This window comes from Rana temporaria, chromosome 9 (genome assembly GCF_905171775.1).
Source record: "Rana temporaria chromosome 9, aRanTem1.1, whole genome shotgun sequence".
Classification (NCBI taxonomy): Eukaryota; Metazoa; Chordata; class Amphibia; order Anura; family Ranidae; genus Rana; species Rana temporaria.
In genome coordinates, this window is record NC_053497.1 from 69,027,864 (window position 1) to 69,052,172 (window position 24,309).

General features: G+C 44.5%; 1 protein-coding gene across 1 annotated transcript in view; it reads left to right on the forward strand.

Moving 5' to 3' along the window:
- The first annotated feature begins 9,173 nt into the window (after window positions 1–9,173).
- The window catches only part of PHF6 (PHD finger protein 6), a 35,928-nt gene continuing 20,792 nt past the window's right edge, over window positions 9,174–24,309 (forward strand). Inside the window, exons 1-5 of the mRNA XM_040323725.1 lie at window positions 9,174–9,297; window positions 12,942–13,108; window positions 15,934–16,035; window positions 18,948–19,081; window positions 23,594–23,637. Coding sequence (XP_040179659.1) covers window positions 12,971–13,108; window positions 15,934–16,035; window positions 18,948–19,081; window positions 23,594–23,637 — 418 coding nt within the window. The 5' untranslated portion in view covers window positions 9,174–9,297; window positions 12,942–12,970. The remainder of the gene's footprint in view (window positions 9,298–12,941; window positions 13,109–15,933; window positions 16,036–18,947; window positions 19,082–23,593; window positions 23,638–24,309) is intronic.

Below are 24,309 nucleotides of genomic sequence, written 5' to 3' on the forward strand. Positions count from 1 at the left end.
CATCCTTCCATCTCTCCCTCTATCCTTCCATCTCCATACAGAGCCCCATCCTTCCATCTTTCCCTCTATCCTTCCGTCTCTATACAGACCCCATCCTTCCATCCCTCCATCCTTCCATCTTTATGCAGAGCCCCATCTTTCCATCTCTCCCTCTATCCTTCCGTCTCTATACAGACCCCATCCTTCCATCCCTCTATCCTTCCCTCTCCATCCTTCCATTTCCATCTCTCCCTCCCTGCATCATTCAATCTCCATCCATCCCTCCCTCCCTCCATCCTTTAATCTCTATACAGAGCCCCATCCTTCCATCTCTCCCTCCATCCTTTCATCCCAATCTCTCCCTCCATCCTTCAATCTCTGTATAGAGCCCCATCCTTCCATCCTTACCTCGATTCTTCCATCTCCATCCCTCCCTCCCTTCATACATCTCCATCCTTCCCTCCATCTTTCCATCTCCATCCCTCCATCTTTCTCTATACAGAGCCCCAGCCTTCCACTCTCTATCCTCCCATCTCTATACAGAGTCCCATCCTTCCATCCCTCCATCCTTCCATCTCTATACAGAGCCACATCCTCCCATCTCTCCCTCCATCCTTCTATCTCCATTCCTCCCTCCTTCCTTCCATCCCTCCATCTCTGTACAGAACCCCATCCTTCCATCTCCATCCCTCCCTCCTTCCATCTCCCTCCCTCCTTCCATCTCCATCCCTCCCTCCTTCCATCTCCATCCCTCCCTCCTTCCATCTCCATCCCTCCCTCCTTCCATCTCCATCCCTCACTCCTTCCTTCCATCCCTCACTCCTTCCTTCCATCCCTCCATCTCTGTACAGAGCCCCATCCCTCCATCGCAACTCTTTTGGAGTAAAGTAATCACCAGCCGCTGGCTCAGGTATAGTGAAAACACAGGCAGCAATAAAACATTGACTCTGCTTTTAAGTTAATAGTGCATTGCACTGTGTACAGAGGGGGACACAGACGTGCAGGGGGGTACTGATATGTGGGGGGCAGGCGTGCAGGGGGGGACAGATATGTGTGTGGGGGGACAAACGCGCAGGGGGGTACTGATATGTGTGTGGGGTGGACAGATATGTGTGTGGGGGGCAGGCGTGCAGGGGGGTACTGATATGTGTGGGGGGGGGGGGAGACATGCAGGGGGGTAATATGTGTGTGGGGGGGGGGGGGGACAGATGTGCAGGGGGTTACTGATATGTGTGTGCGGGTGACGGATGGACAGATATGTGTGTGGGCGGAGGACAGGTTTGCAGGAGGGTACAGAGGGGGAACATGTATGTGTGGGAGGGGGGGCAGATGTGCAGGGGGTACAGAGGGGGAACAGATATCTGTGTGTGTGCAGGGGGTACAGAGGGGGTGATGATCTGAGACCTGAAAATACAGGAATTGGGGCAATTTGAGGTGTGTAAGTTCAAGTCCACCTTTGTAAAAAAAAATGCAGATCTTTTTGCAGATACAAAAATGTGCATTTATTATTGTTTCTAGTAAGAACCTGTAAAGCATTGTCAGCGTATCTGTCTGCTTGTACAGACAGGCAGACTGTGGACCACGGCTGGCATGAGGAAGCGAGCTGGTGCCATCCACTTTTTGTCTTCGGGCCGTGTCCATGTGCAAGCCTGTGTACCACGGCTTTTTAGTGAGGGGGCAGGGCGTGCGTGGGGGGGGGGGGGGCGCAAAATTAGGTATCGCCTAGGCCGGGTGTCAAAACTCCTTGCACCAGCCCTGGATACTCAACAAGTACTTCCAAAGGGATGCAGACACTGCAGCTTGTCTCATGAGAGCACAGAGTGCACCAGGTGGTTTTATATTGCACCAGCCCCTCCCATTCAGAATTAGTAATCAAAAGACATAGTGCAACAAACAGGTATTTCTAAAGAGGAGAAACAGACAGGAGCCTGCAACAAACTTTATTAACTCAATCCCTAGCGTTCCTTTAGGTGGGCTATTATGCCCGGGGCAGGAAGATCTTACTGATAACATGACCTCTTTGATTGGATCCTAATCATGTGACCACTGTGAGAGCCAATCTCACCTGTTCTCAATCATTACTAGAGACAGGGAGCTGTCCTTGGAAGTTTAATCTCTATGCTGGGAGTGCGCTCTCTGCTCTCAGCACGGAAACCTCTACTGTCCATTTGATTAATATTTATTTACTACACTTATATAGTGCCGTCAATTTACGCAGCACTTTACATATACAATATATATTGTACATTCATATCAGTCCCTGCCCACAAAGAGCTTACACTCTAAGGTCCCTAACTCACATTCATAAGTACACATACTAGGGCCAATTTAGACAGCAGCCAATTAACATTCCAGCATATCTTTGGTGTGCGGGAGGAAACCAGTGTACCCAGAGGAAATACACTGTGCAAGATCTTATCTGTAACATGCAAACTCCAGGTAGGTAGTGCCATGTTTGGGATTCAAAACGATTACTGAGTGCTGCTAGGTTAAAGTGCTAACCACTTAGCCACTGTGATGCCCCATATGTGCAGCATGTGGGTATTAAAGTGGAACCAAACCCTCCTATTCTATTCAGCCAAGGAAGCTTCTATCTTAAGCCTCGTACACGTGAGCGGTATTCCTGTCGGAAAAACTGCGATGAGAGCTTTTGGCCAGGAATCCCGGCCGTATGTATGCTCCATCGCAGTTTTTCAGATGGGAAAACTGCCAAAAAAAAAAAAGAGAGCAGGATCTCCTTTTTTTTTTTTTTTTCCATCAGGAAAAAATCCTAGCAGGAAAACTGTTCGTCTCTATGCTTTTCTGACTAGTAAAAAAAACTGTGCATTGGCGGAATCAATTTGCATGCTTGGAAGCATAGAACTTAATTTTCTCGGCTCGTCATAGTCTTTTACGTCACCGCGTTCTTGGCAGTCAAAAGTTCACCGGACTTTTGTGTGACCGTGTGTATGCAAGACAGGCTTGAGAGGAATTCTGTCGGGAAAACCATCGATTATATATTTTGTTTTTTTCAACAGGAAAAACGGCCGTGTGTACAGGGCATCAGTCTCTGTTTGATCTGCAGTTGTCATATAACTGCACATGTGATCAGTTATGTCTCCAGCCATTTGATGGTTTGACAGTTTAGTTGAGAACACAAGTAAGGGCCCTTTCACACTGGTGCGTTTTTGACATGCTCATGCACATGCTCAGTTCCGTGGCCGCCATCTTGCTACACCCCATACTCCTGCACAGTAATGATAGTGAGAAGGGGGCAAGCGGACATATTGTTACACCCACCAGAGTTTTAGACTTCAGTTATTTTAAACACAAAACGGATACTGTATTTAAGCACATAAGCTCCGTTTTGTGTTGAAAATAACTGTGAAATCTAAAACTCCGGTGGGTGTAACAAGATGTCCGCTTGCCCCCTTCTCACTCTCATCACTGTGCAGGAGTGTGGGTGTAGAAAGATGGCGGCGAGGCTCTGCAATGACTACTGGGAGCAATGAGAAAAGCTCCCAGGAAGGATATGACGCACTACCTGCAGAATACCTGAGGACGAGGTTTTCAATAGGGAAAGTTCTGGTGACCTGGGGGTCACCAAAGGTTTCCATTAATTTGCAGAGATTTCCTTTTGGCTATGGGACAGGAAGTGAAGGTAAATCTCCCCAATGGGACATAGGTGACGAAAATAAAATCTGACGGGGGTTATTCCCTTATTCAATCCAAAAATGAAAAGTTTTGCCTATAGTTCTACTTTAATCCTTGTAAATTGTATTAGTAAGACCCCTTTCACACCGAGTTGCTCGCAGCATTAGCGGTAAAGTGCCGCTAGTTTTAGTCTTTTTATTTGGCCGCTACGGGGAGTTATTAACCCCTGCTAGCGGCTGAAGAAAGGGTTAAATGCACCCGTGTAGTGCCACTGCTGAAGCGATGCCCATTCATTTCAATGTGCAGAGGGCGGTTTAGGAGTGGTGTATACACAATTGCAAAGATGCTTCTTGCAGGACGTTTTTTAACAGCGCCTGAGTACTTGGGCTTTCACATTGAGGTGGACATTTAACCTTTTAGCGCCTGAAAAATGCCTCAGTGTGAAAGGGGTCTAAAGGCATAGCAGGAGTGTGCCCTGTGCCTATACATTCTGTGCTATAATGTGTCCCTCCTTCCCATGTCACAAAATTTAAAGGTATGCCTGATGTATGATCACCTCTTTACAGAGGTTCCAGATATATAGACCAGGCAATCTACCTCATGGCCGATAGATTCCATTCACACCAAACTGCTATCTTGGTGTGCAAAAAAAAAAAGACAGGTTGCATCTTTATGCAAAATGTTACAATGTACTAAAATGCATTGCAATACACAGTGGTACAGAGTTAAATCAAATGTAATTTTGTGAAATGCATGTATAACAAAGCATCAACCCTACATAGAGCTGCAAGATTAATCATTAGAAAATTGCAATCTCGATTTAACCCCCTTACGATCTTAATCTGGCATTTCCACAATTGCAGAGCTGTTTTCTGCTCACTCACAGCGGTCAAAAAGAAAAAGCCTCTGGCAAATGTTAATCAACATTTCTCAGAACTGAGGCAGGCAGATCCCCGTCCTGTCACTGCGGGGAACGATCACGGGTGGCCCGGTGGACATCAAGTCTGCCGGACCTGCTGATTGGCTCCCCCGCTGGCCAATGGGAGCACACGTGCGCCCACAAAAGTGAGTTCCTGCACCGAAGTACAGCTACGGCGATTTGTGGGAATGAGCCATCTTGCCACAGTATAATTATGGCGGCTGGTCAGGAAGCAGTTAAAGACTAAGCATTTTTCTGACACTTATTAAAATCCGTATTTTCTGCTAGAAAATTACTTGGAACCCCTCAAACATTATTTATGTAATTTTTTTTTTATTTTTTTTAGCAAAGACCCTGGTGAATAAAATGACAGTCGTTGCAATATTTATTGTCAGAAAGGGGGGTGAATGGCAAATAAATGCTAATAATTTAATAATAATGTTCTAAATTCATGTAATTAACTTTATGTATTGTTGTGCTCAGATGAACTAATTGTCCTTCTCTACACACCCCTGAAGAAGGTTACCCCGAAACGCATTGGGTGTAAAGAAGGTTTTCATGTATTTACCTATATGGTGACAATCTTTGGAACTGCATATTTTAAGTCAATATTTCATTTTTTTTATAAATATGTAAAATTGTGAATAAAAACACTTTTTTTTTTTTACCTCAATATCCCGTATATTTGGAATTAATACTATCAGTGCCTTAAAAGTCCACCCAGGGGAACTCTTTTTTCTTTTCCAATATTTATTGTCACACTGTATTTGCGCAGCAATCTTTCAAATGCAATTTTCTAGGAAAAAAATATAGTTCAATTAATTAAAAATAAACAAAACCGCAAAGATAGCCTAATTTTTTTTGTATAATGTGAAAGATGATGTTATGCCGAGAATCGTGATCTTTATTCTAAACAAAAAAGTTGTAATTCAAATTTTTTCTGAATTGTGCAGCTCTACCCCTACATAATGAACACCAGCAGGCGCACATTAACGTGGAGCTCCACCCAAAAGGGGAAGCTCCGCTTGTTCACACCCTACTCTATTTGGCACTTTTTTGGTGGGAGCTGGTACCTGGTTTTGACAGCTACCCCACTCCCATTTCTGGGTAAGAAGATTGCTGATCTTCAATCTACGTGCATTTTCTGCCCCTCCCCCGCTGCCTTCTGGGACACACACAGGTCCCAGAGGACGGCGGAACCATTCAAAAAGCGCAGCGTGACTCGCGCATGTGCAGTAGGAAATTGGCTGTGTAGCCAGAAAGGCTTTACTGCCGGTTTCCCTTAGGCCCCTTTCAGACTGGGGCGGGAGCCGCGGTGGCGGTATAACGCCGCTAAAAATAGCGGCGCATTGCCACGGGAATCAGCCGCTAGCGGTGCGGTATTAACCCCCGCTAGCGGCCGATAAAGGGTTAATACCGCCCGCAATGCACCTCTATAGAGGCGCATTGCGGGCGGTATTGCCACGGTTTCCCATTGTTTTCGCTCCTCTCACCGCTCCAAAGATGCTGCTGACAGGAGATTTTTTTTGTCTCCCGCCAGCACATCGCCTCAGTGGGAAAGCCCTTCGGCTTTCACATTGAGTCTGCAGTGAAGGAGTTTTTCAGGAGGGATAGTAGCGCTATTTTTAGCGCTGTACCGCCTGAAAAACTCCTCAATGTGAAAGGGGCCTTACTAACAATGCCGGCAACTGAAGCTAATTGATGAATTGGCTCGGGGGGCTGGCATTGCAGGATCTCTGGACAGGTAAGTGTCCTTATATTAAAAGTCAGCAGTTACAGTATTTGTAGCTGCTGACAATTTTTTTTCCATACTGGAGCTCCTCTTTAACCACTTGTCCACCGGGCCTATTCTGGCACTTCTCTCCTTTGTGTAAAAATCTAAATTTTTTTGCTAGAAAATTAATCAGAACCCCCAAACATTATATATTTTTTTTAGCAGACACCCTAGGGAATAAAATTGTCATTGCTACTTTTTTTCCTTGCACGGTATTTGCGCAATCATTTTTCAAACGCCTTTTTTGGGGAAAAAAACTGTTTCATGAGTTAAAAAATAACAAAACAGTAAAGTTAGCCCAATTGTTTTATATAATGTGAAATAAGATGTTACGCCGAGTAAATAGATACCTAACATGTCACGCTTTAAAATTGCGCACACTCATGGAATGGCGCCAAACTTCGGTACTTAAAAATCTCCATAGGCGACGCTTTAATTTTTTTTACATGTTACTATTTTCGAAATACAGAGGAGGTGCTCGAATTGTTGCACACGCTCCAACGCACGCGACGATACCTTACATGTGGGGTTTGAACGGCGTTTACATGCGTGTTCGCTTCTGAGCGCGAGCTACCGGGGACAGGGGCGTTTAAAAAAAGTTTTTATTTTATTTTACTTAATTGTTTGTTTGTTTTTTTATCACTTTTATTCCTATTACAAGGGATGTAAACATCCCTTGTAATAGGAATCACTGTGACAGGTCCTCTTTATGGAGAATAAATAAATAAGGTCAATAAGACCCCACATCTCTCCTCCAGGCTTGAAAGCATGAGATTGTGAAAAAATACACCGATCTCATGCCGACAGCCGCGATTGCGGCTTTGTTTACTTCCGGGTACCCGGGCGTGACGTCGGGGGCGGGCCTCCGGCAGTCATAGAGATGACTGGTGACCATCTGGTCACCAGAAATCTCTATCGTCGTGAGCCAGCGCATTGCCACGAAATGAGATTTGCCATCGGATGAGATGGTCCGCCTCCATCACATCCTATTGGCTCACTCCTGTCACGTGACTACTTTGACTCCTGCGCACTACTACTTTACCTGTACCCGATGCTCTACTTTCTGTTCCCCGTTCCCTGAGCCTTAACGGGGGACGGGGAGTAGAGCTGCGGGCGCGGGGTGTAGTTAGCACTGGCGGGAGGCACGCTGACAGCGCTATCGGGCAGAGGGATCCCGATATCGCTGTAGATCCCGAAGTGACATTGTAATGAAGGAGAACATTTATTAGCCTGACATTGTAATAAAGGAGAACATTTATTAGCCTAGTAAATGTATGAGCTTCTGTGGCCCGATTCCGCTCTCGGAATCGGGCCACAGAGGCCAGGTGAGCTCCGTGCACCAGCTCCGTGCAGCTTCAGCTATCACAGGGAGAGGAGATCCTCTCCCTATGATAGCCTAGCTGAGACTGATGTTCGCGTCGATACTTGACGTTTAAATATGTCACGTGACAGGAGTGAGCCAATAGGATGTGATGGAGGCGGACCATCTCATCCGATGGCAAATCTCATTTCGTGGCAATGCACCGGCCAATTCGTTCTCCGGGGCCCTGATGGCACAGGAGAGAACGGAGAAGCAACGGATGTCAGCGGGAGACGTCCCCTCCCGCTGCCTATAAGAACAATCAAGGGGTGGAACTGCCGCTATGATCATTCTTATCGTGCACAGAATCCGCGGCTGAAGACGGTGATATCTGAATGATGCCTGTAGCTGCAGACATCATTCAGATATCACCGCACAAAGCCGAGGACGTCATATGACGTCCTCGGTGGACAAGTGGTTAACCACTTGCTGACCGCCTTCCGCATATATACTGCGGCAAGGCGGCTCGGCTGTGAAAACCGATGTACTTGTGCGTCGGTCTGTGCATGAGATACAGTGATGTCCGCCAGTCACCCGCGATCGCTCCAGAGAGGCAGAACGGATCCTCCTTCTGAGACCTACTAGTGATCAGGAACAGCGATCTCTGTGTTGTCCCTGTGAGCCCATCCCCCACACAGTTATAACACACCCAGGTAACAAAGTTAACCCCTTGATTGCCCCTTAGTGTTAACCCCTTCCCTGCCAGTGTCATTTACACAGTAATCAGTGCATTTTTTAGCACTGATCACTAAAAAAAAATGTCACTGGTCCCCAAAAAGGGGAAACTTGGGGTCAGATTTGTTTGCCGCAATGCTACCACCAATAAAAAATAAAGAAAAGTCCATAAATCTATCCTCTATTTTGTAGATGCTATAACTTTTGCGCAAACCAATCATTATACGCTCATTAGGATTTATTTTACCAAAAATATGTAGAATACATATTGGCCTAAAATGATGAATACATTTTTTTTTAGGATATGTATTATAGCAAAAGGTAAAAAATATATATATATATATATTTTTTTTGTCAAAATTGTTTATTTAGCAATTATTTTTAGCACAAAAAATAAAAACCACGGGGTGATCAAATACCACCAAAAGAAAGCTCTATTTGTGGAAAAAAAGGACGCAAATTTTGTTTGGGTACAGCGGCACACGACCGCGCAATTGTCAGTTAAAGCAACGCAGAGCCGTATCGCAAAAAAAAAAAATGGCCTGGTCATTAAGGGGGTAAAACCTTTGGGGCTGAAGTGGTTAACTGACGTACGTATGTATGTATATATATATATATACACACACACACATACATACATATACATCACACATCCTGTGATGTGAATGGACCCAGCATCACACGTCTTTCCATGAGATGCGGGTTTGTACTGCCCGCGCTCTCTACACTCCCTCAGCAGCCATTACTGTCATGTTCTCTCGGCCGCCTGCGGGCCTCCAGGGGTTAACACGAGGCGTCGTTCAGGGGGCGGATGACGACGCTTCCCGCCGCTGACGTGACGTCAAGACGCCGTACGTGGTGGAATGAAAGGAAACAAACATTAGAGATTACGGCTGTTTGTGGAAGAAGAGTGACAGCGGCTGCGGCGGCGCCGGGAGGGAAGACCGGGGGCTGCGGGTGAGTGCTGCCAGGGACAGGGGCCGCAGCGCAAGTTCCGCGGGGCGCAATGTGAGGGGTCCCTGGCTCCACCTCCTGTTAAGGCGCGGGAGGCCGAGCAGCCTGAACCTCCCGCCGGAGCCCATTGTAGTGAATGGAGCCGAGGGGGATGATGAATGAGGGGGCCGGGGACACTAGGAGTACAGTGTGGGGGAGGGGGAGTGAAGGCTGTGATAGGACAGACCTCTGGTCGGTGCTTCCATGGGGAAATATTCCAGAACACTTCTAGGGAGAGACACTTCTGAGATCTTTATTAAAGTGATTGTAACCCTTAAAAATAATGATCATGTTCCTTTAAGGCAGGATATAGTGGTTGTGTGATGTCATTTGTCCCTCTCTATGCTGCAAAGTGCCTGATTGATCCTGACCACTTTAAGTCTTCAATACTACACTGCAAATTATCCTCAGAGCTCCATTTGGGCTGTGTGCAGGCACTGGGGGACACCGCCAGGTCTGTGCTGTTACCTCTTATCTGAGAACCACCCCCTTGGAGCCTGTTATGTAGATCAGCTTGGCGTCCTGTGTTTGCCATGCACCCGTCAGTCACAGATTCCTGTGAACAAGTCACCAGTCTGGGGCCCTTTGCTGTGTATTGGTTTGGATGCAGCCGGTCCAATGGATGTGTGTCTGGGGTTCATTAGTACCCCCGCTCAGCAGATCCTCGGCCCAGTGGTTCCTCGGCCCAGTGGTGGCCCACTGCTCAGCAGCTCCCCAACTCTTTAAGAGTATTTGCCTAGGAGAATGCAGCATTGGTACCCCACCCCACCCACGCTCAATGGAGCACTGAGCTGTGAAGGGGAGCAAGACCAGCTGGCCCAGGCTCTCAGCGCCTCACTGAGCATGGTGCCAGCCCAGGGTTGTGGGCAGATCCTAACCATATTGTTGTGGAGCCTGGACTGGCTCTGTGACATCAGCCAACACTGCTGAAAACGGGTCACAGGAGTACAGAACGGACTTCACCCCTGTGATCCACAGGAGAAGTACAGCCAAGCGAGCTCTGGCTGTATTTCTCTTTTAATACCCCTGTTCAGCAGATCCCCCAGCTCATTGACTCCCCTGTTCAGCAGATCCCCCAGCTCATTGACTCCCCTGTTCAGCAGATCCCCCAGCTCATTGACTCCCCTGTTCAGCAGATCCCCCAGCTCATTGACTCCCCTGTTCAGCAGATCCCCAGCTCATTGATTCCCCTGTTCAGCAGATCCCCCAGCTCATTGATTCCCCTGTTCAGCAGATCCCCCAGCTCATCGACTCCCCTGTTCAGCAGATCCCCCAGCTCATCGACTCCCCTGTTCAGCAGATCCCCCAGCTCATTGATTCCCCTGTTCAGCAGATCCCCCAGCTCATTGATTCCCCTGTTCAGCAGATCCCCCAGCTCATTGACTCCCCTGTTCAGCAGATCCCCCAGCTCATTGACTCCCCTGTTCAGCAGATCCCCCAGCTCATTGACTCCCCTGTTCAGCAGATCCCCCAGCTCATTGATTCCCCTGTTCAGCAGATCCCCCAGCTCATTGACTCCCCTGTTCAGCAGATCCCCCAGCTCAATAGTAACCCCCCAACAATGCTGATCCTCTTCTCTCTCTGGTCCCTGCTCCCTACCGCTGTATTGCTTCCATTCCATGTACCACATTTGACATCAGCTTTGCTGACCCTCTGCCGCTCAGTCCTCTCTCTGGTCCCCGCTCACCTTCTGCTATAGCGTGCCAAAGTTCCACACCGTGTTCTCCCTCGGCTTGTTGCTCCAGTCCGGACCCCGCTTACCTTCCTACCACACACTAAATGTGACATCTGCACCAGACACTTCCAGAATATATGCACATGAAACAAATGGCTTATTATGGTTTGGTTACCCAGTGCATGCTGGGATATCTCATTTTTGCAATAAACAAAGCAAAGCTAATTCAGAAAAAAAGCCTCTCCAAAAGCTGCAGGTGTTGTCATAGACTTTAACGAAGGCTTTGGAGATGCTTTGAAGCACCAAGAAAGTGACATGGGGTATCATTTGTGAAGCAAATGCAACAGTGTGAACAGGATTGTAAGCCAATTTGGCGACAGGTGCTTTGGGGTTCAGACAATTTAAAAAAGCGCATTAAATGCCACATTTATGAAGCAAGTGTAAACGATCCCTTTTAAATTTCACTTCATTCGAATGCTAAAGGCAGCATTTAAAAACAATGTCAGTCTACATAAGACTCTGGTCTTGGTGCACTTCTTTCTGATGTCTGGGCTGAAGATGCCCATAAATTCCAGTGGAGAAACATGAACATATTCTCCCATGGAGGCTGCATAGCATGGATGGCGGACTCTTCTGCTGGGGCTATTTGGTGACGGCTGGCCCCACAAACTATCAAAATTCCCAAACAGTGCTTCCATTTGGTTAGATGCAGCCGCTGTTCAGCTGCAAATTTCCTGCCTGGTAGCTTTGTTTTTTCAGTAAGGGATTTCAGGTGAGGAGTGACTGACAGGTCCACCCACTGAGTGAATTTTGTGTGGTTCATTGGGATCCTGCAAAAAGTTGCTTTCTGTATGGTCAGTCTTAAATGGAACTTAACCGCTTCAGCCCCGGACCATTTTGCTGGTCAATGACAAGGCCACTTTTTGCGATTCGGCACTGCGTTACTTTAACTGAAAATTGCGCGTTCCTGCGACGTGACTCCCAAACAAAATTGGCGTCTTTCCTTCCCCCCCCCCCCCCCCACACAAATGGAGCTTTATTTTGGTGGTATTTGATCACCTCTGCGGTTTTTATTTTTTGCACTATAAACAAAAATAGAGCGACAATTTTGAAAAAAAAAAATATTTTTAACTTTGTGCTGTAATAAATATTCCCCAAAAATATATATAAAAAAATATATTTTTCCTCAGTTTAGGCCAGTGTTTCTCAATTCCAGTCCTCAGGCCCCCCCCCAACAGGTCAGGTTTTCAGGATTTCCATTATTTTGCACAGGTGATTTGATCAGTTTCACTGCCTTAGTAATCACCACAGCCTTTTCATCTGAGGGAAATCCTGAAAACCTGACCTGTTGGGGGGGCCTGAGGACTGGAATTGAGAAACGCTGGTTTAGGCCGATACGTATTCGTCTACATATTTTTCGTCCAAAAAATCGCAATAAGCGTTTGGTTTGCGCAAAAGTTATAGCGTCTACAAAAAAGGGGGTAGATTTATGGTATTTTTTTTTTTTTACTAATAATGGCGGCGATCTGCGATTATTTTTTTTTTTTTTTGTACTGCAACCTTATGGCGGCCACTTTTGACATATTTTTGGGACCATTGGAATTTTTATAGCGATCAGTGCTATAACAATGCATTGTTTACTATAAAAATGTCACTGACAGGGAAGGGCTAACTAATGTTCCCTAGGTGTGTTCTAACTGAAGGGGGGGTGGGACTGACTAGGGGAAATTACAGATTGCTGTTCATACGATTAGTCATTTCTCCCCCTGACAGGACCTGGAGCTGTGTGTTTACACACGGTTCACGCTCTGTAATGAGCGATCGCGGGTCCTAGGCGGTGATCGCGCCCACCGGGCACGCGCGCCGCAGCAGGGGGACCATGATTGCTACTGATTTAAGACCAATTGTACATTATTTTTTTTTTCCCCTACAGTCTGAGGCAAAGTTGTCAAGCAGCAAATCATGTCGGGATCTTCTTCACAGAAGAAAGGATCCTTACGGCAGCGAAAATGTGGTTTCTGCAGGTCCAACAGGGAGAAGGAGTGTGGACAGTTAATGGTTTCCAACAATCAGAAGGTGGCAGCTCATCACAGATGCTTGGTTCGTATCTATTCTTAAAAATAAAGGTGTCACCATATGGGATATATAAAGACCATGTTATATTTATTTTAACAATAGTTTGCCCAGTTTAGCAGTGATCAGAAGCCAAAGGGAAGAATCGGTCCTATAAAGATGTCAGCTCTGCCACTGTATGAAACTTGAGGATACAATGATCATTAGATGTTTAGCTTGGTCAGTTGGCTGGCTCATAGAAGCTGCATACTTGCTTGCTCCATGAAGATGATCTGCACAACCAATGTTGCTCTAAAATCCTGCTTTTATCAAGGAAACCAGAGTGTACAATACGCAAATACAGAGAGGTGACGCATTTCAGCCTACACAGCTTTAATCATAACTACAATAGTACATTAACTTTGAAATATATAGTGACTAAAATAACAAGGGCTCCACCTACAAATGAACTCAAATTAACTGCTTCACAAACAGACAAAACAGACATTATAGAAAATGGTACAGAAAAACATAAAAAAAATATCCATCTATCCTATCCATCTCTATTATAGCAAGGCTGGCTGGAGAGACAGTGGCTGGATGAATGTTTAGAACCGTACAGGGACAGCTCTGGATGCAGATTTTGTGCCTTCCCTGGCATTCCGGCGGCTCAGAAAAATGACCCTCTGCACAGAGAAACAGGTCTATGCTGTAGGGATCGACTGATATTGGTTTTTCGGTGCCCGTACGGTACCAATATTTCGGCAACCTCTGTACGTTTTCATCACTGTTATTGCTGTCACAAGGAATGTAAACATCCCTTGTGACAGGTACTCTCTATGGAGGGATCAGGGGTCTTATAGACCCCAAACCTCTCCTGCACTTGTAAGTATTCAAGACGTCAAGATCAGCATTTTTGAATACTTAAATTTTTTTTAAAGCGGGTGCCTTTAACCACTTCAGCCCCGACACTGCGTCACATTAACTGACAATTGCGCCGTTGTACCCAAACAAATTGGATGTTTTTTTTTTTTTTTCCACACAAATAGAGCTTTCTATTGGTGGTATTTGATCACCTCTGCTGTTTTTATTTTTTGCGTTATAAACAAAAAAAAAGTGTATTTTTTTTTAAAAAAAAAACACTATTTTGTACTTTTTGCTATAATAAATATCCCCCCAAAAAATGTAAAAAAAATTAAATGTCTTCATCAGTTTAGGCAGATATATATTCTTCTACATATTTTTGATTAAAAAAAAAATTAAATTTTTGTCCTAATAGTTATAATAATATTTTTTTCCTGGTAATGAATGGCAGATTAAACACTTGACACTTTTTTTTTGTGACCATTGACATTTTATACAGCGATCATAAAAATAGTCACTGATTACTGTATAAATGTCACTGACAGGGACGGGGTTAACTGTTGTGTTTTTTTTTTTTAACTGTGGGGGGATGGGAGTGACTGGAGGAGACATATTGTTGTTCGTACTTGGTAGGAACATCGATCTGTCCCGACAACCGGGATTTGTGTGTTTACACACACACACACACACACACAGATCCCCGTTCTCGTTCTGCCAGAGGCAATCGCGGGTGCCCGGCGGACATCGTGCTCGCACATTGGCTCCGGGGGCAAGCTGCATGCGCGCACCTGCTATAGCGTCCTAAAGGGCCGACGTATCGAAACAAAAATTTGCGTAGCCATGCCAACCTGCTGCAGTATAACTGCGGCGGCTGGTGGGCAAGTGATTAAGATGTCAGTAATGCAGGAAGTGATTAGATCTGAGACCTGAACGAAGCATCGGCCTTGTTTGGGTCTTTGGGCAGCTGGTGGACGTGCCTGCTGGTGGGACGGGAGAGCCCAGGCAAGGGTGGGGGGTGTCCCCTCCCACTGTTTGTATTAGCCGAGTGGCTGCTGCATCAGTTATTGGGATAAAGGTGATCGTCCGCTCTAAAGAGCAGGTCCAGGGTGATGCCTGCAGCAGGCATCACCCCTGTAAAACCCCTTGAGGCAATATCGGTCTAGTTTGGGACCAATGGCGATTTTTCAGAAAATGCTGATATGGGACTGCAATAGTTGGCGTTACCGATAATCGGTCGCTCCCTACTATGCTGCTATGTGAACGAAACTTTGTGCATCAATGTGTCACTTGAGCTTTTGCAAGGATGTGAATATCTGAAGTGATTTAAATGTGCAAGCGTGCTGAAACCCCTTTGATTGTTTCTTCACCTTGAGTCAGGAAATGTTCATATGAAATCTTTCCTTGCAATTGCCCGCTAATTTGCAGATTGTCTCCCAGCTTCTAAATGCATTATAGTATCAAATACTATGTTGGGGGCTTTCCTCGCTGCCTGTCCTGACAGAGTCAAATGGACAGGGACTTGAGAGCGATTGTCCCAAAGCAGACAGACAGCATTAACAACCTGACAGGGGTTCTACCCTTTCCCTGCAATATTTTTTTTTTAGAGATCATTTAAAAGACAAATTGATCTTTCATGAATACAAGTTTACAGTGATTTCAGATTGCAAATTCAGGCCTCAGCTCAGTTTTGACCAGTTTTGTTTTATTATCTTCATCCTTTAATTTCATTTGTGATGGTATTGTGGTGCTCTGATTATGATAGTAGCCCTATATTAGGAATTAGGAAGAGAGTTTTAACGGAACATGTTTTCATGAAGTTTGTTTTGACCAACTATTTACTCATAGATTTGTTAGAAAGTTAGATTACCGTATATTTTGAAATTGCATATTATAATAGAAATCGGACATGTCTGTATAGTCAGCCCTTTTTTTCTTTTTCTTTTTTCTTCTTAGTTAAATGCAGAAAAGTCTAATTTATACCAATTTGTTTTTTTCTTTTCTTTTCTCAGCTGTTTTCATCAGCACTGGTATCTTCTCAGTCTGAAAGTGAAAACCTTGGTGGGTTCTCTATAGATGATATCCAGAAGGAACTAAGAAGGGGTAAAAAACTGGTAAATGTCCGATATTATGGGATATTGTCTGTGAGAGCATTTGTAAAATGGAACAGCAAAATTAAATTGGAAATGCAATGATTTCTAATCTCTTAATACGTGTAATACAGCCAGAAAATTTTGTTTTAAAATGGTAATTTGTAAAAGGTAACATTGCTTTATCGTGTCGTTTTTTAATATTAATCTTAAAGGAAAAAGTTCTGCGCTCAGAAAAAATATTTAAACAAAGCTGTTCGCACTAAGACTGCATTGACATTTCACTTGAATTTGTGATGCCATTCATCTGAATGACGCCTACAATCGCGATGCGGGTCTGCCACGAGTGTCGCACGATAAATCGTGGCAACCCGCATCAAATTAAGCTTTTCGCCCCAAAAAAGTTGAGGAGCTTTTGGGCAATGCAGTATACCCCACACTGCGATATTAGGTGTCATTCAAATGAATGGCATCTCAAATGTGAGTCTTGCGATTTGTCATTCACACATCGGCGCTTTTGATATCGTGGGCAGAATTGTGGCAAATTTGTCCGTGATTCAAAACGCTGAAGTGTAAATGCAGTCTAATGCCCTGTACACACGATCGGAATTTCCGATGGGATAAAATCCGATAGCATTTTCCGACCGTCCAAAATGCGGTGACGTAAAACGCCACGACGAGCCGAGAAAAATGAAGTTCAATGCTTCCGAGCAAAAAAAAGAAGAAAAAATTCATCACAAAGTCCACTCAATACAGAAAATAATATCTCCATCAAACTCTGTGATAAAAAAAACGCTTAATCTCTCCATTGATAAAATGTGTAATTTGCATTACAATAGACTTGGCAGTTTAAAAATGTAATGTATTATTTCATATTAAAGTGTATGTAAAGCCAACACTTCATTATGTAAGGCCTCTTTCACACGGGACGGATCAGTGATGATCCGCCCTGTGAACCTCCTCTTGCTCTGCTGAGCCGTCGGATGACAGGACGGTCCCCTCACACTGTGCAGGGACCGTCCTGTCTTTTCTCCGCTCTCCCCTATGGGGGATCGGATGAACACGGACCGTCTGTCTGTGTTCATCCGATGCGCTCTGCAGACGGATGGAAAAATAGGGTTTTCCTCCGTCTGCAGAATCGGAGGATTGAGGAACCGGGCGAGATCGGGTATCAGCGGATGAACATCCCGCAATCTCATAGGGACCAATGTATGTCCCTTTTTTATCCGTACACGGATTGATGAAAAAGCGGACATAGGGTCCGCCCGTGTGAAAGAGCCCTTAGTCTTGGATAAAATGTGGTGGTGTTTGGACGTCTGTTTTTTTTTTTTTTTTTTTTTTATTGCGGTCTGTGTCCCTGCTGGGGAGATTCACCTTCACTATTTATCATGGTCCCCATAGACTCTGCTACAGATGGTAATGAGAAAGTTAAACTTGATGTTATAGGAACAGGAGGGGGGGCGGAATCCAATTAGGGCACATTTAGTGACCGTTGTCTAAGGAATATTCCCTTGCTTTTTCGTGAGACCTCTATACTCACTGCTGTGTTTCTGGGACTGGAAGTGCTTGGAAGTCCCACTGACGGTGCACAAATGGCAAAAAAAACAAACATATGGTCATAACAATTTTTTTTTTACTACGCAAAATTCAAGTTTATTATTTTACATATACTATAAAATCTATTCTAAATCCTTTCAATTAAATTTAAAGGTGTTTATTTCTGTGTTTTGCACACGTACGTCAAACCTGCTCTCCACCTAAACCCTAACACAGTGAAAACAATCCTGAAAGAGGACATATACTGATCTGCCATACCTACAAATAACCCTTTAGGCAGCAAGTAAAACATATCCCTGAAGTTATGTTTTGAAAGCAGAATAAAATGGACATCACGGTTGTGTGTGGGTCTGCGTAGCTGCAGAGGGTCCCAATGCTGAGCTGTGTCAACAACCAAATTCTCCTACAAAGGGCATGTGAGCGTCAGAATTGGAACACTGAGCAATGGAAGGAGGTGGCCTAGTCTGATAAATCATGTTTTCTTTTAAATCGCCTGCATACTTGGGTGTGTGTGCATCACTTTCTTTGGGGAAAGATGACACCCAGGATGCAGTATGGGGTGGAAATCCAAGCAATTGGAGGAAATGTTCTGCCATTCATGTAGATGTTACTTGAAACTAGGGTTGCACCTATACCGCTATTGGTATCAGTATCTGTGCAGATATCAAACATTTGTGCGCGTATCGGTACCCATCATGTAAATGCTCCAATGCTTCACCCGATACCTATTGTATCGGGCCAGGCATCCTCAGCATAGCATGGAGGGTGGGCAGCCTCACAGGTGATCGGTGCGGTGGTGGGGGGAGGTACAAGCACCGAAATCCCTGTGGCTTTTAATAAAGCATCTGACAGCCGCTTCTCCTCCTCTCTCGCGGCTGTCAAATGCTTTACTGAAGGTCACACAGGGAGGTCGGTGCTTGTACCTCCCTCCCCACTACCGCACCGATCACCTGTGAGGCTGCCCGCCCTCCATGCTATGCTGAGGATGCCTGGCCGGATACAACAGGTATCGGGCAAAGCATTTACATGAGTACTGATACTGGCGCATATCTTTGGCATTGATGCCAATCCTAGTAGCGGTATAGGTTTGAGTAACTTCTACATGAATTGTGGAACATTTGGCAAAGATTAAATAATGTTTCTGGAGGAATTAACACAGTGTAACCATCAGACTTCGAAATATATGGGGCGCTTGGAGAACTTTTAAAACTTCTACAGATAATTTGCGGGTTTATAGCTCTCGGAAATAAACGACCTAACGAATAAATGACACGCGGATTTGGCCTGTGATTTTGTTATATAATTGTATATCTGTATATTCAAGAGATATTTACCATTATTCCTATGTTAGAAACTAACAACGATATTTTTTTTTTTAGATGTGTACAATGTGCCATTGTCCTGGAGCAACTATTGGTTGTGAAGTAAAGACATGCCGCAAGACTTACCATTATCACTGCGCTTTGCATGATAAAGCCCAAATACAGGAAAAACCATCACAAGGAATATATCTGTAGGTATAATGTGATCTTTGGTGATCTGAAGTAAAAAAAAATGTATAAAGCACAAGATTCTATCAATGTTTTGTGACAACACTTTTTTAAATGGGGGGGGGGGGGGGGGGGGGGGGGGTTGCATTGTTCTTCTCTCCACTGGGTTTTGGCATATTTCAAATTGGCACAACATTTGTTTAAAGCCCCTGTTCCTGAAAGATCCAACTGATGAGCTGTTTTAAGCCCCGCTCTAGAACTTTTGTGGGTAATGCCCTTCACCCAAACCTGGCTGTGACTTTCTTTTGTCAAACAATATCTGTTTTTCACCATCCTGTACAACTCCACTCTGGGCAGAAACATATATATATATATATATATATATATATATATATATATATATATATATATATATATTCCTATACCTTTTTTTTTTTTTTTTTAAATAATTACTTTGTTACAGTACCCCTTGGAAGTCAAAAATCCAGCATTCTCTATTCTGTGAGGAGCCGTCTGTTCCCTCTTTCCCCCTTGCTACTACTGGTCTTGTACACCCCCCCACCCCCAGTAGTTGTCAGTAAAGCTAGCTATTTGGCGCAGTTGGGACACCATAGTCCCTCACTGATCCTCCCACTGTACAGTATAGGCCAGGAGTTTGCTTTATCCCTTACACATATTCATCTCGTACACGCCCACACTGCTGCCTATTCACATGAGGGCAGATCAGACTGAGAGTCAGACTATCTAGTCCACCCACTGCATCACAAGCTCACTTTCCTTAGAACTACAGTCTGAATTGGGGGCAATGTGGGAGGGACTGTAGGTGGGTATGGTATGACCTAGACTGCTAACTTGTCTATCTAACTATTCTGTCGAGAGAGCAGATCAGACCAGGAGTTTGAGACTTTCCAGTCTACCCACTGCAGCAAGAGCTCATTTTATTACTGAGACCATAAACAGTCCTGAAATGGCACTGAGACAGCCAGTATGCAGCCTGAATGGGTGGTACTGTGACTGTGTATGGGGTGAATCGGGCTCCTAGTTTGTCCATCTTACTATGCTGTTCACTGCACAGATCAGACAGGGAGTGTAAGATTCTTGTGTCCTCCAATTGTACAGCATAGGTAAATGGACAAGCCAGGAGTCTGAATGGGCAGCAATATGGGTGTGTGCGTGATGAATCAGACTCTAAATCCCAGGGCATGATGGAATTTGTATTCTTTGTATTCGCTAACAAACACAGGAAGTGATGTCGCTGCTTCAGAGATCCCCCCCTCCTGGTGCCTAGGAATAGAGAAAATTCTGTATGAGATGACATCTCTGGTTTCTAAAATTAGTTTTGTACACAGTCTATATATATATATATATATATATATATATATATATATATATATATATATATATATATATATATTCTAATTCACATTAACAGTTTTGCTTCACTTTACAGAGCTAATGTGCAAATGTTAGGACTATCCCAGAGTTCTCAATTAAAATCTCTCTAACCACTGCTGCTTTTATGCCTTGCTTATCGAACTCGTCAAGCAGATGGCTGTAGCATTTAAATTTCATTTGTGATGGTTTCTGAAGCTTCCAGTCTCATTTCTCTAATCCGTCTTATGTCATTACATGTGATGACTGAAACTTTGGTGCAAAAAACGTTTGATCTGCACAGCCATCAAGAGTAAGGATGAGCTCCAGCGTGTTCGCACACCCCACGTGCAGAGCCTGCCAGGAAGTCGGCGCTGCGCTAATCACAGGCAGTGAGACATTTCCTGATCTCTGCAGCCGCGCATCAGGACAGTGTCTCACTGCCTATAATTAGCACAGCGCAGTGCCGACTTCCTGGCGGGCTCTGCACGTGGGGTGTGCGAACACGCCGGAGCCCATCCTTAATCAAGAGGCATTTCTTTAGATGTCTCTAATGCATGCTACTAGTGGCAAGATCATCCTCCAGTGGAAGAAATCTAAGGAACAGATTGCAAATTCTTCTTCCTCCCTGACTGTGTTAAACATCCTATTTTGTTTTTCTACTCCATTGACCCAAGCTTGGCTCCCAGACTTGAGGTGTCATTGCTGAATTTCCTATAGTAGACGTGTTTCAGGGTTTTTTACTCCAACCCGTTTACTGTCCACAACCCTGAAGGGTCATCTGCCCCACCTTCGATCTCAAGGCTCGGTAGGTCTTCATTCTGGTTTATAAATTCCAAATGAAATCCATCAAATCGGTCATTGCTGTACTTCACCAGGAAGACTCTGACAGCATCCTGGATGCTTTCCTTCATGTCCCCATTATTCCAGTGTGTCAGCAATTTTCCGTCACTTTGCTGTAGAACTCGCACTTGAGCCTTTCGCCTACATCTTGGGTATTCACCAAAATGCTTGTCCCAGTATTGGCTCTGCTGTACTCTCACGGCATCCACATTATGGGACACTTGGAGGGAACAGTCAGTGCCAGCTTTGTCGAACAACATGTTCGACTATCCAGATGGTGCAGCGGTTCAGATCATCACAGAATCTCATGATTTTCAGTATCCGGTTCTAGTTCTGGACACAGCTCAGGCCAAAGGGTCCCTTCTATGGAGGAACTTAAGACACCCCAGTCTCAGATTCGAATTTCTAGGTCTGATAACAGCCTCTTTTGAGGCAATTCTGTTTGCACAGTTTCACTTCAGACCTCTACAGTGCAACGTTCTGTTGTCATGGGATAAATTGATCCTGACTCAGTACCTTCCGTAAGGACAGCCAATTTACCAACCTACTTCAGTTCCTGTTTGGAGCCTGATTTCTAGACAGGGGCATCTCTATATCTGATTTCTGCAGTGTCTTAAGGTTGGAAGTCTGCTTTTCATGAGGTCTTTCAGGACATGGCTGGAATATTTAAATTCATGAGATTCTTGGGACCTCCACCACATAAGTTACTGCATGGGAAGAATCCTGTATTGTGCAACTTGGTTCTGGACAAGCATTTGGCTCTCCGCATCAAGAGTTAGGTCTCTGCACTTTGTATTCTATTTCGGAGATTGTTGGCCTCTTACTCTTAAAGATCTTTCTACAGAGGGGTCTCTATATAGTTACTGTCTGTCCCCCTGTGACGCCATGAGAACTGAATCCGGTTCTCTCTGTGCTTCAGAAGCAGCAGTTTGAACCTATTGGAGATAGTCTACACTTTCACCTACGAGGTGGTATTTCTTGTAGCGATCACCTCTGTGAGGCAAGTGGCCAGCATTTCAGATTTTTGGATAAGGTCGTGTTAACACATTCTCTAAGTTCTATCAGGTGGAATTTTTTTAGCCTCATCTGATGCTTGCTTTATTCTGTGTTGTCTTTTCTGGCCTAATTAGCTGCTGGATCAATTTAACAAACAGCGGGAGGGGTCATCTTTTAGACCCCAGATGTCTCCATAAAGAGGACCTGTCATACTTTATTGCTATCACAAGGGATGTTTACGTTTCTTGTGACGCAATAGAAGTGATATATTTTTTATTTTTCTATAAAATAAGAATAAACCAACAAAGTGCTGGCATTAACGTTGTACACTATTCATGATGCAGGGATAAAAATGATATAATAAAGAGTGCACAAAACTCCTGACTATAAAAATCACAATGAAAGCAAACAAAAAAAGTAATCTAAATAATGTCGGCATCCAATAAATCCACCTATAAAGTGGAGAAATTAAGCCATATTTAATATAAATCAAGCAGTGATATAATATATAATATAAATGAAAGCCCACTCCCAAAGAGATAGATATATAATGGCTTCACTAGGGGAGGATATGGTAGGCGTGGAGGTTTTCAAAACCTTGTATGATTCGTATTTAGTTTATCCTAGTGATCTCTTAAAATCTGGAGATCCTGGTTATCCGGTTAGGGAGTTCATATATATGTCTAAGGCAGTAGTTCTCAACCTTTCTAGTGCTGTGACCCCTTCTGGACACAAAGTGTCTAATGTTCTCTAACAATTTGGCTTTTGTTGGACCTGCATCAATACGATGTACTGAGCTCTTGGTTATACCCTTCCTTATCCCTAAATGATTGACTGTACCTTTCACAAAATGTTACATTGTTTACCAGTGACGTATTTTACTGTACCATGTGCTTTCTTGCAAATAAATTGTTTGAACAAGAAAAAACACTTGATGCTCCTAATTGCGTCTAAGTGTGCTTTAGATTTTGGGCATTTGCTCATTACAATGACCAGAATAAATTGATATTCTCGTCAGTGAAATGAAGCAACGCTCAAGCACTTTATGGGCGTGTTTGCAAAATGCAGCTTTAGGCATGTTGTTTAATACTGTTTTTTTTTGTTTTTTTTCCCCCACTGGAGCATAAGCATCCAGGGAAAAAGGTCCTGTGTACATGGGAACCAAAAAAAAAGTAAACTAATTCAACCCACCACATCGAATGTTTGGTAATTTTTTAAGTTTTGGGTTTAATATCGCTTTAAGTGTCTGTAATCCTGAGGACTGATGTTACATTTTATACGACTCTTTGCCTTATTTTAATCCCTAGTTCTTTTTCTAATTGTAGGATTTATTGCAGAAAACACAAGGACCAGCTGCATAACTCAGAAGGTATATATCCACATTTAAAATACTTGGCTTGAGGTTTTTATAGTGTCCTCTGATGTACTGTATGTCATTGCAGGTAACTTGTTATGCCTTTTTTTAAAGAGGACCGTCGGGCTGTTTGGGGGGGGGGGGGGGGGGCAAGGTTACAGTATTTATCGGGGTATTGCGCGCACCCCTAATGTGGACCCGCAATTCCTGTAAGTACACATTTTAGTACTTACAGTTTTGGTGTCTTGCGCAGCGTCCATCGGCGGCCTCGTCGGGTCCGTCTGCGGCTTCGGTGGTGTCCTCCCGGCTTCTCCCGTCGAATCGCCGCTTCCTGTGCTCAGTTTGAACGCCTCCGCCGACGTATACCGAGTGCAGTACACTCGGCTACATTCGGCCAGGCTCGGCTTCGCTCGTGCTCACGCTCTGACGTTTATGCGTGAGCACGAGCGAAGCCGAGCCTGGCCGAGTGTACTGCACTCGATATACGTTGGCGCAGGCATTCAAACTAAGCGCGGGTATCGGCGTATATCGCGCACCCACAATTTTTCCCTTATTTTAAGGGAAAAAAAGTGCTCAGTATACGCAGATTAAATACGGTAAGTCAGCAGCTATAAAAAATGTAGCTGCTGACCTTTAATAAAAGCACACTTACTTGTCCAAGTATCCAGAGCCGTCCTCACCTGGGCT